The 15,777-nt window shown below is 37.6% G+C and overlaps 1 protein-coding gene across 16 annotated transcripts in view; it reads left to right on the forward strand.

Moving 5' to 3' along the window:
- The window catches only part of LOC148850637 (rho GTPase-activating protein REN1-like), a 123,712-nt gene that overhangs the window by 47,197 nt on the left and 60,738 nt on the right, over nt 1-15,777 (forward strand). For 10 of the 16 annotated variants that reach the window (XM_088944299.1, XM_088944301.1, XM_088944296.1 and 7 more), the window contains 7 exons: nt 4,050-4,120; nt 4,308-4,386; nt 12,582-12,717; nt 12,999-13,118; nt 13,319-13,396; nt 13,761-13,816; nt 13,931-14,000. In XM_088944299.1, coding sequence (XP_088800425.1) covers nt 4,050-4,120; nt 4,308-4,386; nt 12,582-12,717; nt 12,999-13,118; nt 13,319-13,396; nt 13,761-13,816; nt 13,931-14,000 — 610 coding nt within the window. The remainder of the gene's footprint in view (nt 1-4,049; nt 4,121-4,307; nt 4,387-12,581; nt 12,718-12,998; nt 13,119-13,318; nt 13,397-13,760; nt 13,817-13,930; nt 14,001-15,777) is intronic. The other 6 variants (XM_088944309.1, XM_088944310.1, XM_088944304.1 and 3 more) reach the window with 2 other exon arrangements.

Consider the following 15,777-nt stretch of genomic DNA (forward strand, 5'->3'; position numbering starts at 1 on the left):
CAGACTCGAGGGGTCTCATTAGAGGTTGGAGAGTTGGGAGGACGGAAACCCCCGTCACTCACTTATAGTTTGCTGATGACACAGTTCTATTCTATGAAGGTGGCAATGTGAGCTTTATCAGGAACTTGAAGTTGGTGATACAACTGTTTGAGCAAATGTCTAACTTGAAGGTGAACTTTGGGAAAAGTTGTGTAGCAGGGGTGAATATGGAGGATGGAGAGATCAGGGAGAGTGCAGAAGTGTTGGGGTGTGAAGTGTCAGGGTGGCCATTGAATTACTTAGGGTTACCATTAGGTGACAACCCTATGAGGGAGAGCTTTTGGAACTCGGTGGTGGAAAGGTTTGAAAAAAGATTGGTCTCTTGGAAAAAGAATTACCTCTCTGGTGGAAGAGTTACACTGATTAAGGCCATGCTTGCTAATTTACCCATCTACTTCCTGTCTGTGTTCAAAATCTTAGTGAAGGTATCTAATGGGTTGGAGAAGTTGATGAGAGACTTCTTGTAGGAGCCGAGAGAGGAGAAGAGGGATCATAGAGTCAGTTGGGAGGTAGTGTCCAGGAGTAAAATTTGTGGTGGTTTGGGGCTTGGGAATGTTAGAAGAAGGAATATGGCTCTTCTAGGGAAGTGGTTGTGGAGGTTCCCCTTGGAGAAGGAGAAGGTATGGGTTAGAATAGTGGCAAGTATACATGGGCTGGAGCATAATGGTTGGGATGCTGGAATCAAAGCTAGGACCACAACCTTTTCTCCTTGGAAAGCCATTCACGATCAGCTTCCAGTATTCTCCCCCAATATAAGGTATGACCTGAATTCCGATAACTCCATAAAATTCTGGGAACAAACTTGGGTGGGGAATGCCCCTCTAAAGGATCGGTTTCCTTCTTTGTATGCTCTATCTGATCTTAAAAATGAGCCAGTTTCATCCTTCATTACCCGTCCTCTTCCAATTCTGGGCTTGGGTGGAATTTGGGTCTCAGAAGGGCTTTGAGAGATTCAGACTTTGCTAATATTTCGAGCCTTCTTGAACTTCTTGATAATGTTGTCTTAGACTCCACAAGGGCGGACTCTAGAATTTGGACCCCTACCCCCACTGGCTTTTTTTCTTATGCTTCATTTTTCAAAGTCCTAAGCCAGTCCACCAGTCCTGTAACTCCCCCTTTCCCTATTGATGAGATTTGGTGCAGAGCAATCCCTCCTAGGGTTGGTAGTTTTTGTTGGGAAGCCTATATGGAAAGATTCAACACTGGTGTTCTACTCCAAAAGAAGCGACCCAATACTTGCTTGTCACCCCATCGGTGTGTTCTATGTAAAGCGGATGGGGAGATTGGTTTTCACCTATTGGTTCTTGCCATTTTGCAAGGTCAATTTGGGAATGGGCTTTTTCCCTCTTTGGGTGTAGATGGAATCCTCCATCAGATCTGCAGGGCCTTTTTTCCCCTTCCGTCTTCAGGTGGTGTAGGAAAAGGGGAAGGACTATGTGGAGAGGTTTGAGGGCTGCAGTATGTTGGACAATGTGGGAAGAAAGAAACTTTAGGATATTCTCAGCGGCTGAGAGAGGGGTGGAAGAACTAAAGGCTATCATTCATTTTAGGGCTGTACAATGGCTGAAATCTTTGGAACTATTCACAGGTTACACAGTGGATGACATGTTGAGGAAGTGGGGTGAAATAGCAAAGTGCACACAAACCAAGTCAGTAATGAGTGTGTCTTGGACACCTCCATCTGCTGGGTTCATGAAATTAAATTTTGATGGGAGTAGTAGGGGGAATCCTGGACAATCAGGGATTGGGGGTGTCTTTCGGGATGAGAAAGGGGTCATTTTTGCCTTGTTCTCAAGCCCAATTGGAGTAGGTGACTCCCTTAGAGCTGAGATCTTTGCAGTTATGGAAGGAGTCCAGAAAGCCAAGGAGATGAGCATCAGAAAACTCTTAATTGAAGGGGATTCGGAGGTGGTGATAGGGTGGCTGAATGCAGACAGCAATGGTTTATGGAGGTACAGTAATCAGAGGAGGAAATTTAAGTGGCTGGTGTGGGAGATGGAAGTTAAAATGTGCTGGGTCAAAAGATCAGCCAATTCTCTAGATGATGGTTTAGCTAAACAAGGGGGCAAAAAGGGATTCAATGTTTTGGACTAAGTTGTAATTTTTTCTCTCTACCTATTCTTTTATTGTACTTGGAAGATAAGTGTGTTTGTCTTCCTTATGTAACCCTCTTTGGTGAATTAATGAAATTGTTATTGATCAAAAAAAGAAAAAAAAAAAAGAGAGAAGGACTGTGGTATAAAGTGGTGGAAAGTATTCATGGTCAGCCGGACAATGGTTGGGATGCTGGTGTATCTCATCAAGCAACTTTAACCTCTCCTTGGAAAGTCATCATGCTGTTCTTCCTTAGTTTCTAATGTTTGTCAGGTATGACTCGTGTTCCGGGGACAAAGTTTTATTTTGGGAGGATGTGTTGGTTGGAAATTGTGCACTTATGGATCCTTCCCATCCTTATGTTCGATCTCTTTGTATAAAAAGGAACCAATCTGGAAATTTCTCTCATCTTTCTCTCCTTCTATTGGTATTAGTTGGGGTTTGGGATTTAAAAGAGGGTTGAGAGATCATGAGCTTGAATTAGTGGCTAATCTTATGAAAATTCTTGAAAATGCTTTTTCAGACCCATCTGAATCTTCTAATGGGCTTTTTTTTTTTTTTTCTTGTGCTTCTTTCTTCTCTTCTTTGTGTTCTTCTCCTTCCTTCCAGTTTTTTCCTTCCAAGGAAATTTCGTGTAGATCTATCCCCCCTAAAGTTGGTGCTTTTTGTTGGGAAGTATTCTATGGGAAGATTAATACATTGGGTAACTTATAAACGAGAAGAGCTCTTCTTTGCTTGTTTCCAAATTGATCCATTCTTTGTGATAAAATTCTGATCTGCACTAGTATCCTGTTAGAATTAGTATTAGAGAGAGAGAAGAGAAGAGGTACAAGAGAGAATAGGAGAAGAAGAAAAGAAGAAAAGGAAAAAGAAGAGAAGGAAAAAGGCTGGTTTGAACTAGAGTGAAAAGTCACCCTCTCTCGTCGGCCAGGTCATATTTATATGTTTCTATTAAATAAACAAAAGACTATTATGTCCCTACTTAAGTATGGGACACATCACTTAGCATATACATTACACATCAGCTTAAACATAAATATAAGGACTAAACTACCCCTATACAGTCGACACTAACACTTTGCAAAGCTAATGGGGGAAAGCTGTTACCACCTACTAATCTCCTGTTCATTTGATGCAGGTATTTGGGAAAGGTTTTTCTCTTTGTTTGAGCTCCTCTGCAAACTATTAAAACTAGTTGACCTTAGTACAACTATGATTTTAATAATGGTTAGATATAGTGATATAAACTTGTAATTCATGTCTATTTCTTTCATGTTTAATACTCTTTCACTAGTTATGGTTGAGCTAATTAGTTATGATAATTGAGCTGTTTAGTTTTGAAGGCTATAGTAACACCTGAAAATAGACAATACACACACAATACACACACACACACACACACACACATATATATATATATATATATATCTGTGTGTGTGTCTTTATGTTCTTTTACAAAATAAATATCACTTACCATCCATTGCTTCCAATTGGTAAACCATGGTTACTCTGAAATCTGAAACTTGCAGACTCAAAATGTCAAACCTTGATCAATCTCCTAGTGCTTCTTGGTCTGAGTGATGGAAGGCGCTCTCCACCTGATTCTTAGGTGGCGTAGTAATGGGTAAAGGACAAAATGGCTTAGGATCACTACATTGGGTGGTGACTGTCCCTCTAATAATTGACTCAGGAACTCAAAACGTCCTAACCCCTCAAGGACATTAAGTTCCTGTATTCAAATCCACTAATCGATGAGTGCTTCAGTTCATTAACTTCCACAGCCCATATGTTACAAAACATTAAGAAAAGGAAAATAAAGATCCCAAACGAGACCAAATTCCAACAAGTTATTCTCTTATCAAGTTTGTTATAACAAATTTATGAAAGGTTGAACTGACTGTTGTTTTAACTTCCAGAGTATTGCTCCTCAAAAAGGGAGTGAAGTCAATCTGACCCTTGGTGGAATTGATCTAAACAACTCAGGCAGGTTGGCTGTTTCCTTAGTTTTCATATGACTTTTTACTTGGATTTTTGCATACTGATATTTTTTAATAGTTCATGTTAGTGCATATGGCCTTGTAATCAGCTAATAAACTCCATATATTTGAGTTAATGCTTACTTGAGAGTCCTTTGTTATCAGCTATTAATATTTCTTCTACCTACAATTGTGTAGTGTGGTTGTCAGAGCAGATAAAAAACTCTTGACCGTGCTGTTTCCTGATGGTCGTGATGGACGAGCTTTCACACTCAAGGTATTTTGTTTTCTATTTCCCTTTTTCTTTTTTCTTTTTAGACTGCTTTGATAGAGAATGCTTCATAGATTCTCCTATTCTTCTGTCAAAGATTTTCATAAACACCTTTTCCTAGTTATCTGTAAGTGAAAATTCAAATTGAATCTTTTGATTTCTTTACATCATTGTCCTCCATGCAATGCTGACCCTAGATGCTTACTCATTTCTTTAGTATACAGAGAGATGCTATTGTAGAGCTAAGGATGTGGGAAACCTTTGGCCTTATTTTTTGTTGTCACTTTTTCTGGTCAGCTGTCTACTTCCTGAAATCCTGGATATGGATATGGGTATCCCATGCTTATATCGTGCTTTTGTATCTAGTTTCTAAAGATAAATGTCAGTTCTCAAGATTTATGTCTTTCCAAATTAATTAAATTTCTAATTTGTGCAGACATACCAATTTACATATTTTTAAAACTGTAAATGCTGTAGAATACATCTATAAATATCCATGCAGGGGTTCATAGTCATAGAAACTAGGACAATATGAAGATGGAGACGTTTGTGGAAGCAGCAAAACGGAAGAAAGTTCTGAAGGTTGAAGCTAAAGACTTCTTTTGAAGAGATGAGGATCAAAGGGATGCCGAGCATAAAGATCCGGGAGGAAAAGAAGGCTAGAGTCTTGCTGGTGGGCCTTGAAGTGATATGGAGGATTTTGTGATGACAGCAAGTTCCAAAAGTATGCAAACAAACTACAGTGAGCTTGGATTAGAAGGAAGAATAAGGTATTAGGTGGAGTGTAGGAAAAATGCTAAAGGATCATTTATTGCACTCTAGGAACATTTTGGGGAAGGAAACAACTGGTATGCTTCTCTGAAGGAAGAAAGGGTCAAGGTTGGAAGGAATTTGCAGGGCTGTTTAGTGATTTCCTATTCAGGCAGGAAAAGTTTGAAATACCAGTAAAGGAAAAAGAAGTGAATATGAGTCATAACAAGGTAGGAGGAAAGGAGCAGAGGCCTGTAGTTGTAGAGAAGGGAAGAGGAAACTGCAAAATGTTAACAAATGGTGGGAAGGAGGATTGGGAATAACAAGGAGGTAGACAGTTCGATAGAGGAAGAAATGTTTCAGATTCTGAAACCAAGGACGCGAGTAGTCTCGGTAGTGTAGATTCTGAGCTTCTATTCATCAAAGGTAAGGATTTGGGTTCTCTAGGATGATTTCTCTTAACTTCTAACATCTCAAAAGTGGTAGTCAAGCTAGCAAAATCTATAGAGGAGAGTCAAGGTACATCTGAACCCAAAACTATATCCATTCTTATAGAGCAGCCTAGTCTTGATAGCGGTTCAGTGGGACAGGAGTCTTTCTTGCTATGGAATACTGAGTCAGTGGTTGGGGGACAACAGTCTAAGGTGGATTTGGTTGTCATGGTTAAAACTGTATTGATTGAACTTGGTACACTCCCGCAGCTATCAACTCCATTATCTATTTTTCCAACTTGCCCAGGTATGTTTGTTGTTTCTTGCATTTCCAAGAATCAGAGGATCACCAAGAAATATACACCAGCCAGTAGTAGAACGACGAGTGTCAAGGCAACTTGCCCAATCTGCATCTGCATAAGCTCAGAGCTGAGTAGAGGAGGAAGATGAGAAAAGTAAGCCATTAGACAGTGTGCCCTTGACATAATGAATGATTCGGAGAATTGCAGAAACGTGGGGCTGACGTGGAGCTGATACCAACTGATTCACAAGCTGGACAACAGGTAGATAAGACTACCTACATGTTGGCGATACACTCAGCTTACGGTTAAGTTCCGAAGGCATATCCACTTGTTTAGAATCAGTCAAGCGAGCAAATGCAACCAAATTGGAGGCGTATTTTTGTTGGTTGACAAAATAACCTTAAGGACATTACTGAATTTCAAGCCCAAGAAAATAGGTGATGAGCCCAAGATCTTTCATTTTAAAGGAGTTGCTGAGAAGGATCTTCAAGTTGTTAATGCCATCCACATCATTTCTGGTGATAAGGATATCATCAACATATACCAAGAGAAGAGTCAACCTCCAACACCACCGTACGGAAGCGGTCAAACCAAGCTCTTGGAGCCTGTTTAAGACCATATAAAGATTTCTTCAGTTTACACACCAAAAAGGACCACCATAGTATCCATGAGGTGGTTTCATATAGACTTTCTTGTAAATTCCTATGAGAAAGGCACTCTTGACATCCATCTAATGAACTGTCCATTGTTTAAGAGTAGTAATGGCCAAAAGTAAACGTACAATTGTCATTTTAGCCACTGGAGCAAAAGTTTCATCATAATCAATCACGTACTCTTGCTTGTAGCCTTGAGCAACCAAATGGGCCTTATATTTGTCTAGAGTACCATCTGATTTGAGTTTCATTAAATAAACCTATCGGCTACTGATCATGGAGGCATATGGGGGAAGGGAGACAAGATCCCATGTATCATTCTACAATAAGGCATGAACCTATGAATCCATGGCATCTTTTTAATGCTTAACTGCTACAACCTGGTTGTAAGACTTAGGAATGTTTGTAAATGACAAAACAACAAAAAAGGAGCTATGACTAGAAAAGAAGCCATAGCGGTCAGGTGGGCGAGAAATACGGGATGATTGACACAAAGGACTAGATTAAGGCAAATCAATAGGATGAGAAGAGGAACTTACAATAGTGATGGATGGAGAAGAATAACTGGTTACTGGTGCTGGAGGTGGAGGAGGCATAGGCAATGAGCGAGTTGGATGCTTCATGGGATAAACCTGATGTGGTTGAGATGTAGAAGGAGGATCACCTGCAGAGCCAAAGTGATGTAGAATAGAAAAGGATGGTGCAGGCAATTTAATAATATGTTCAAAGAATGAAAGGTTCTCAAGAAAAATGACATTACGAGAGATGCACAGTCTACAGACTTTGGGATCATAACAGTGAAATCCCTTGTGTTCCATACTATATCCCATGGATGCACACAGCTGATTGAGCTGTTAGCTTTGTGCGTTCATGGGGAGGAAGATGGACAAAGTAGACCCAACCAAAGACACAAGGCATGGCTAGAATTGGTGGACGGTGAAACAAGGATTGATGGGGAGAAGAATTTTCAAGAATAGAAGTGGGAAGAATGTTGATGAGGTGGACAACAGTGCGGTTCGCCTCCACCCAGAAGGTAATGGGAACATAGGAGGAGTCTTGTAACAAGGATCTCTCCATTCCAGCAATGTGACGATTCTTGCGCTCAGATACCCCATTTTCTTGAGGTGCCTGGGCAAGATCTTTGGGACTGAATGCCATGTTGTTTGAGATAGGTTTGAAACTCACCATTCTCACCATCAAAGTACTCTTCCCCTGATTCTGACATCAAAATTCTTATAGTGCTTTTAAATTGGGTCATAACCATAGCATGAAAGTTCTTAAATGTGGGAAAGACTTCTGATTTCTTTCGAAGAAAGTAAACCCATGTGTCTCAAGTACAATCATCAATAAACAACAAAATATTTATAACCCAAGCATGAAATAACTGGAGATGACCAAACATCATTGTGAATAAGGTAAAAAGGTGTAGAAGTATGTTCAATAGAAGATGGAAAATGCAAAACATGACTTTTACTATAGCAACAAGTTAAAGAAGATTTATCAACATTCTTAAATGAAGCAACAATCATAGGCAAACAACTAGAAGAGAATAAATAGACCAAGTTTTTAGCATGAGTGTGGCCCAAACGTCTATTTCATAAGTGCCACACATTATTACAAGAGGTAGAAGAAAAACTAGAAGTAGTATAGAACAAACAAGAGTATGATGAAGCTCGCTTGTTCTCATATTCCAAGGCAAATGATCTTCCAAGCCTATGCTCCTTCCCCTTCAGCTCCTCAGTGTGTTGGTCTTAGATAAAACAGCCGTTACGAGTAAACAAAACATTATTACCATCATTAACAAGTTGTCCAACAGAAATAAGACTAATAGCCAACTTAGGCACAAAAAAGGTTTTGGGAAGATGTAAGAGTGTAGACTTAGAAGTGGATAGAAATAAATCATCACACCCACATACAAGAAGAGAATCACCATTAGCAGTAATAATGTGGTTAACAGAGGTGTAGGGTTTAGAAGACTGACCAAAGGAAGCCCCGATGATGTGGTTTGAAGCCCCAGAGTCAATAATCCACATGTGTGAAGGAGAAGAACACAAATAAGTTGACTTACCAGCCAGTTCAATAGCAGAAAAAGCAGAGGAAATAGCCGGGGACATAAGCTCATGAATCTTATTTTTAGTCAAATTTCCTTGTGAATCAGGTTTGTGAGCTATTTAGGAGGAAGCAGTATTAGTTGGTGTCGGTTCATCTGAGGCATGATAAGCCTTATGTTGTCCTTTCTTGGGGGGCCTGGTTGGGCATTCCACCATTCCACTATAATGTGTCCCTACTGTTTGCAGTAGGTGCGAAAATTTTCTTCTTGCAATGGGATTCTATGTGTCCAAATTCCTTGCATTAATAGCATTGCATCTTCGAGAAGTCCTTCCCCTTCTGTTTGGTAGCGAAGAAGACAATATCTATTCCTTGTTCCTTCTTCTGATCAAGTGTAGGCTAAGTGAGGAGACGAGTTTCCTTTCTTAATAACTCTCTAAGTATTATGTCAAGATCAGGTATAGGCTCTCTGCTTAGTATACTAGAGCGCAATGTTTCATAATCAGATCTAAGGTGCATAAAAAATGCATAATCTTTCTCTTACTAAGGTGTTTCTTCATAGTTTTTATACAGCAGTCTGTAGAGTGGTCCCCAAAGTGAGCCAGTTCATATTTAGTCCAGAGGTTCACAAACCCAACATAATATTCTTGAATCCGTTTCATTCCTTGAACATAAGAAAAAATATCAAGGTATTCAAACATGTCATGGGCAGATTTGAGTCCCCTCATCGGAATACTGACATCCATTGTGACAGAACCAAAAATCCACGAAACAGCCTGTGCATTTTCAGTTTTCCATTGTTTCCATCCTTTGGCATCATCAGCATCGGGTATGGGTGTGGAATCATCAATGTAACCCCACATACCCTTCCCTCCAACAAAATATTGGAAGTGAAACTTCCAAAGAGTATAGTTGCTTCCATCAAACTTGACAAATAATTTCATTCTTTTCAAGACCCATGTCGAGAAAACACAAAGCAAAACTTGCCAAAGCATGCAATATAAGCAGAGAATTAGTCCAAGAGAGTCAAAATATAAGAGAAGAAACCTCTTACAGTCAAAAGAGAGTGTCCAAAGTACAGCAATGGTTGAAACCTGAGAACACAGTCCAAAAATGGAAAGACTGACTGCTGCCACCCAGAAGAGATGTATAGATCTCTCTCAATCCTTCTTCGATCTCGATGAAACTTTCAGAGTATGATGAAAAGGGCCAGGCGACACTTCCTTTCAAGTTTCACCACAACAGATGTCTTTCGAGAGAGATCCAACGAGATCTCTCTTGCTGATTGCACAGAACACAGAAAACTGATTCCTGGATTGATCAAAACAGTCCAGAACCAATCGAAGAAGAGAAGAACCCTCAAACAGTTTGAAAGAAAGAGAAATGAATCAGAGAACAACCCGCTCTGATACGATGTTAATCTGTGAGAAAGAGAAGAGAGAAGAGAGAAGAGACAAGAGACAAGAGGGAAGCCATGAGTTCAAATCTGTTAGGGTTGATCAGTATGATCGAACCAACCCAAAAAGAAAGAATTTATATTAATAATGTTAATGGGCAAGATTGTCCTTACAAAAGAAATAAAAGAAAAAGACCTGTACACTAATGTCTAATGTACACGCCTACTAGATTACAAGAAAGAGAAGGTAAAATTACATAAGTACCCTCCATTTTCTCTACAACATTATCTCTTTATTTTCAGGTCCAGTGGGAGTTGGAGACTCAACAAGGGCTGAAATACTAGCAGCTATACAAGGCCTACAAATTGTCAACCAACTTGGAGTGGAGAACTTGTTAGTTGAAGGAGATTGCAAGGCAACAGTGGGTTGGCTGTTGAATCCAGACACTGTTATTTGGGCTACAGAGATCTTTTGAAAAAAGTAGAATGGCTCACAAGGAATATGTCAGTCTGCTTCCAATGGGTTAGCAGATCAGCAAATACCTTGGCAAACTCTCTAGCTAAACAAGGGACTTCTCGGGTTTCTTTGTATTGGGCTAACTTATAGTTTTGTTCACTGATAAGAGTTGGGTCTGTACTCATCCCAATGGGGAGGTAGCATCTCGTGCCTCATCCGAGGCTGATTGTACTCTCCTTTTTTTTTCTTTAATAAAATTGATTAATCATTCATAAAAAAATATCCATGCAGTATCCTGTATACATTACTGATATGTTAGGCATGTGCAGATATCCGGGAATCATAGGGAGGATCTTTGAATATAATTCTCTAAGAGTTGCTCTTCTAGAGCTTCATAATATTTTAGTTAGTGTTGTGCCTATGTGGCTGATTATTGCAAAGAATAAACTGTGACATTATTTAGGGTGTGAGATAGTGAGGTTTCAGAGGCATGTGAATGATTGAGAGATCCTTCTCCTATTCAGCTTCTATCTAAGCTTGAAAGGGTTGTTATTATCAACTGGTTTCAAGGATAGATGTATCTGGAGGTGTAAAGCAAAAGATATATTTTCAATGGAGTCCTTTCCAGCTTTATGTGATTCATTATCCTAGATCTTCTTCGAAAAGTTGACTTGGAAATCTTCTGTGGCTGTGCAATGTTTCTTTTATCTTTGCATGGCCGCTCATTAAGCATATCATACTTAACCATCCGAAGGCATTCAACCATGTATTTTTATGTAAAAGGAAAGTGAGAAGTTGGTCAACTACTTTGTGGTTCTAGAAGGTGTGGTTGGATTTCTTGTCTTTATCTGGGCAAGACTTGCTTTTCTCAAGGAAACTCATGGATATTGGGTACTGTTATGAAGCTCATTACAAATAGGACTGTCGATCAGACCTGAACAGATTGGGTCAGTTCTGGGTCCTGATATATTGTTCCGATTATATATATATGACCCGATTGTCCCGAGAATCGATTGGTTTGGTTCAGGGTCTAAACATTATAGACCCTCTCGAGTCTGGTTCGGTTCTGGGTCATTTATATTTATTGTCGGGTTGGTTACGGTTCTATCTGGACCCAACACAGACCCAACCCGTTGACAGCCCTAATTACAATTCTAGGTATATTGCTTCTTTTGTTGGTGTTTTTGGAGTCTATGGAGATAAAAAAGGGTTATTGAAGGCAAGTTTGTACCATGGAGTTTAAGGAAGGTTTGAATTATGTAATTAGAAAATAGTCTCAACTCTCTGAGGGTCGCTTACTTTCATTGGAAAACCATTGTTTTAGCCTTTTTTTCTTTCTTTTCTTGGTAATCATTTGTGAAGTTAGCTATTTTGACATATTATGTTCATGCATCTAAGTGAATTTCCCACTCATTTTGTTTTATTGATTTTTTGATCGGTAGCAAACAGGGCTGTCAATGGGTTGGGTCTACTCAATAGAACTGAACTGACCAAACTGATTATTATCTGTTCTAGTTCTGGGATTTTGTCCCAATTAATAATTGGTCAGTTCTGGTTCTGTGTTCTGAACCAATTATTCTGTTAATAATATATAAAGGTTTCCTAGTTTTCTTATATTTTATGTCTAAAAGGACGATTTAATAGATAATATAGAAGATAATTTTAATTAAAACACTTTATTTATTATATATATAAATAATTTACTATTTTACTGTCTTTTTTATTAAGGTTATATTATGAAAAATCAAGTTTTAATTTCGTTTAGTATCAGGTCAGACCTGATTATCCTGATTATTAATCAGGACAGTTCTGGGTTCATGCTTTTGTCTCGATTAATAATTGGTTTGAGACTGGGAAACCTTGTCCTGACCCAGACCTGACCCTTTGATAGCCCTAGTAACAGATCACAAACTTTGTTAGTAGGAGGAAAAAGAGAGAAGTACAAAGAGAACTATAATAAGCCAGAAGAAGCTTATGCACCGTCTTCATACTAAACCTTCTCATACATCCAGTGGTTAAGGAAAGCTCTGTAATCTGTTAATACAGAATCTTCATATAGTATTTTTGAGCAAATTTCTTACTTAAGGCAATAGGAATTCTATTCTTATTTCTTCAACTTTTGGCCTGTCATTATCAGTCAACTACTTTCTCTTTATGCATCAGGCTGAGACTACTGAGGATCTATATGAGTGGAAGGTTGCACTTGAAAATGCGTTGGCTCAAGCCCCAAGTCCAACTCTTGTGGTGGGACAGAATGGCATATTTCGGAATGATCCAGATGATGGTGCTTCAGAACAGTGTATGCTCCTTTTCATTATACTCGTGTTTTATGTGTATTGGCTACCTTGAAAACTACACCATATGGTTCTGCTGTACATTTTTCATGCATAAACTGTTTGCATATATCCATAGTTCCATACATGAAAACACCTATAGGTTTGTTTGGAAAGTTTATTTGATTTTGATTATTTTGCATAATCAATAGGCTAGAAATTTTTGGAATTAATTGATTAGATAATGATCTGAACCTGAATAGCTTGCTTGACACTCCACTGAATTTTCTTTATTTTTTCTGGTTAGTGAATGATAAGCGGCCTAGTAAATCCATGATTGTTGGTAGGGCCATATTGCTTGCTTTAGAAGAGACTGATGGAACTCCATCCTTCTTGGAGAAAGCACTAAGGTTTATAGAAGATCATGGTAAGATATATGATACTAAAATTTATTTTCTGTTAGGACTATTGCTGCTTCACATTCCTGATTCAAAAGGGGATTATTTTCTGTGGGTTGGATTGCTTCTTTCATGAAGTTAACTGACAACATAGTGAAAGTGTTCTAGCTTGGTATTTAATAACTTCGTTATGTTTCTAGATCTGAACTTTTCCGGATGCCTTGAATAGGTGTCAAAGTAGAAGGCATCTTGCGACAAGCTGCTGATGTTGATGATGTTGAACGCCGAATGAAGGAATATGAGAAGGGTTTGTCTGTTTGACCTCACTAGGGTTCTTGTTACAGTTCTCATTTTCTTACTTATCAAAGAGATATGGACTTTAAGTAATTTTCAGAGAAATGCTATTAATGTATCCATTTATGTCTTGTAGTGTTTGTTTTCATTTGTCTTACTTCCTGGCATATCTATAGGGCAAAGTTTCCATGAGTTGCGTAAACTTGTGTAGTAGCATTCCTTTAATTTTCATGTTTGTTTTATTATGATTTGTATCTAAGGAGATATTTTTCTACTCTGCCTGTCTGGTATTTGCCTCACATACTTTTGGTAGCAATACTTGGAAGTTTTTCATCACACTGCTATTGTTCATAGTTATATCACATGCATATTTTCAGGGAAAGTTGAGTTTTCTTCCGAAGAGGATGCACATGTCATTGGTGATTGTGTCAAGGTATTTTCTTCATTGTCCTGGCACATAATGGCAATTCAAACTTCTCTTCTTATTATAACAATATTTCGAAACTTGCATTTCCTAATCTATTTTCTACCTTTTATACTGTTGCAGTATGTCCTTCGGGAGCTACCATCATCTCCAGTTCCTGCAGCTTGTTGCAATGCCTTATTAGATGCCTTTCGTAAGTCTTTTCTTTTGGCAATGCCTATTTCCAACATTCTTCACTGCAGACCTTCACCATTTTGTGTCTAAGAAGAGTTTATAGTTTGTTATTGGTTAGTGAGTGAAGATAGGTTTCAAACCTGGATTTGTGGTATCAAAACCAAAAGCCCATGCTTGTTAATATTTAATTTGAACCAAATAAAACATTTACCATGAAGTTTTATACACCAACAGTTGCAATTATTAGTTTTCATTAGGAATGGCGACGGCTAGGGTACCCATGCAAATTGCCCTGCTCATTCCCGAGCCGAGCCCGCCTGTGTACCTTGATCCCATACCTGTCCCAAACCTGTCTAAAGTTTTTCTCTCAATTTCCCAAACCTGTCCCGTCCCAAACCTGTTAAACCCGTCCCACCCGATTTGAAAATTTAATTAATGCCTTCTACTTAAAATTTTAACTAATGCTTAAATCATGATTTGAACCCACATCACTCAATGATAGAACTGAAACTCTTAATACTACTTCAAGCCAGTCACTAAGCCACCTCGCCTTGTGTCATTTAATGAAATAAAATAATTTTTATTAGCTTTCATGTTCATCCAAACAAACAATACATATTTATTATTAATAATTCCAACTAAAAATTAAAAGAAATAATATTTAAAATTAGCCTTTTATAAATAAATGGAATAAAATAATCTATCAAAACCAAATTTACATCAAAAGATGATTTTAATCCCAAAAATTTTTACAAATAAAATATTAACAATAGAATAATTATCTTAGTACTTAAAATTTATAAATTTGTGCATGATATATCTTACAATTTTTATAATTATTAGTTAATATTTTAATTTATATTAAATAACATTATATTTATCATTTACAAAAAAATAAAAAAAATCGTTTACAAAATATTGAAGAATATAACATTAAATTGGATCTATCAAATCAACTAATTTACATTTAGATGAAAAAATGATTTTTAGTTTCAAAAAATTTATAGAATACAAATTTTAATAATGAAATAATTATTTTAGTAATTAAAAATTATGAATTTTCTATGATATATATCTTAGAAATTTTAACAATTTTGATAGATTTTGAGTAAAAATTATATACTTTTATAAATTGTTAAATGATAATTTAATTTATATTTGAAAAATTAATATTTGGTTAAACTTTTTGTTAATGTTAAAAGTAAAAATAATAAATTAGAAAATAATTGAAAATTTAATAAACAAGCTACTTACCAAAAAGTATTGCTGGATTGGACTTGAACCTAACCAAATGCCCCAAACTTTCAAATTAACCAATATAGGAATGTCATAGGTCAAAGGGGTACTCTTGACTTCTACTTAACTATTTTTCTTAACATGTTGTATATTATAAATTATCTTATACTGTATATTATACCATACCACATGTTTTTATACTATATATATTTTATATATTTAGTTGGGTTTATAATCGGGTATCAAGAATGGGTACCCACGTCAAATAAAACCTGGTATTGGCTATTAGACACCCTAAAGTCAAAACCCAAATCCGTCCCGAACCCTATAGGTTTTAAACTAAAATCCCAAACCCGTCCCAAACCCTATAGGGTTTTGATAAATGGGTCCTATTAGGGTTGGGACGGGTCGGATACCCGAAAATTTCCACAGAATTGCCATCCCTAGTTCTCATCTAGTGATGGAAGAAGTAAGAGGACATCAAGATATAGGGTGTTTTTTCTTTTTGTTACTCTTGAATCAATAGACATCTGATGCCAACATGAAATAGTCTCTCAAGT

Source organism: Nelumbo lutea, chromosome 5 (genome assembly GCF_056320005.1).
Source record: "Nelumbo lutea isolate HS-2025 chromosome 5, American lotus-T2T, whole genome shotgun sequence".
Taxonomy (NCBI): Eukaryota; Viridiplantae; Streptophyta; class Magnoliopsida; order Proteales; family Nelumbonaceae; genus Nelumbo; species Nelumbo lutea.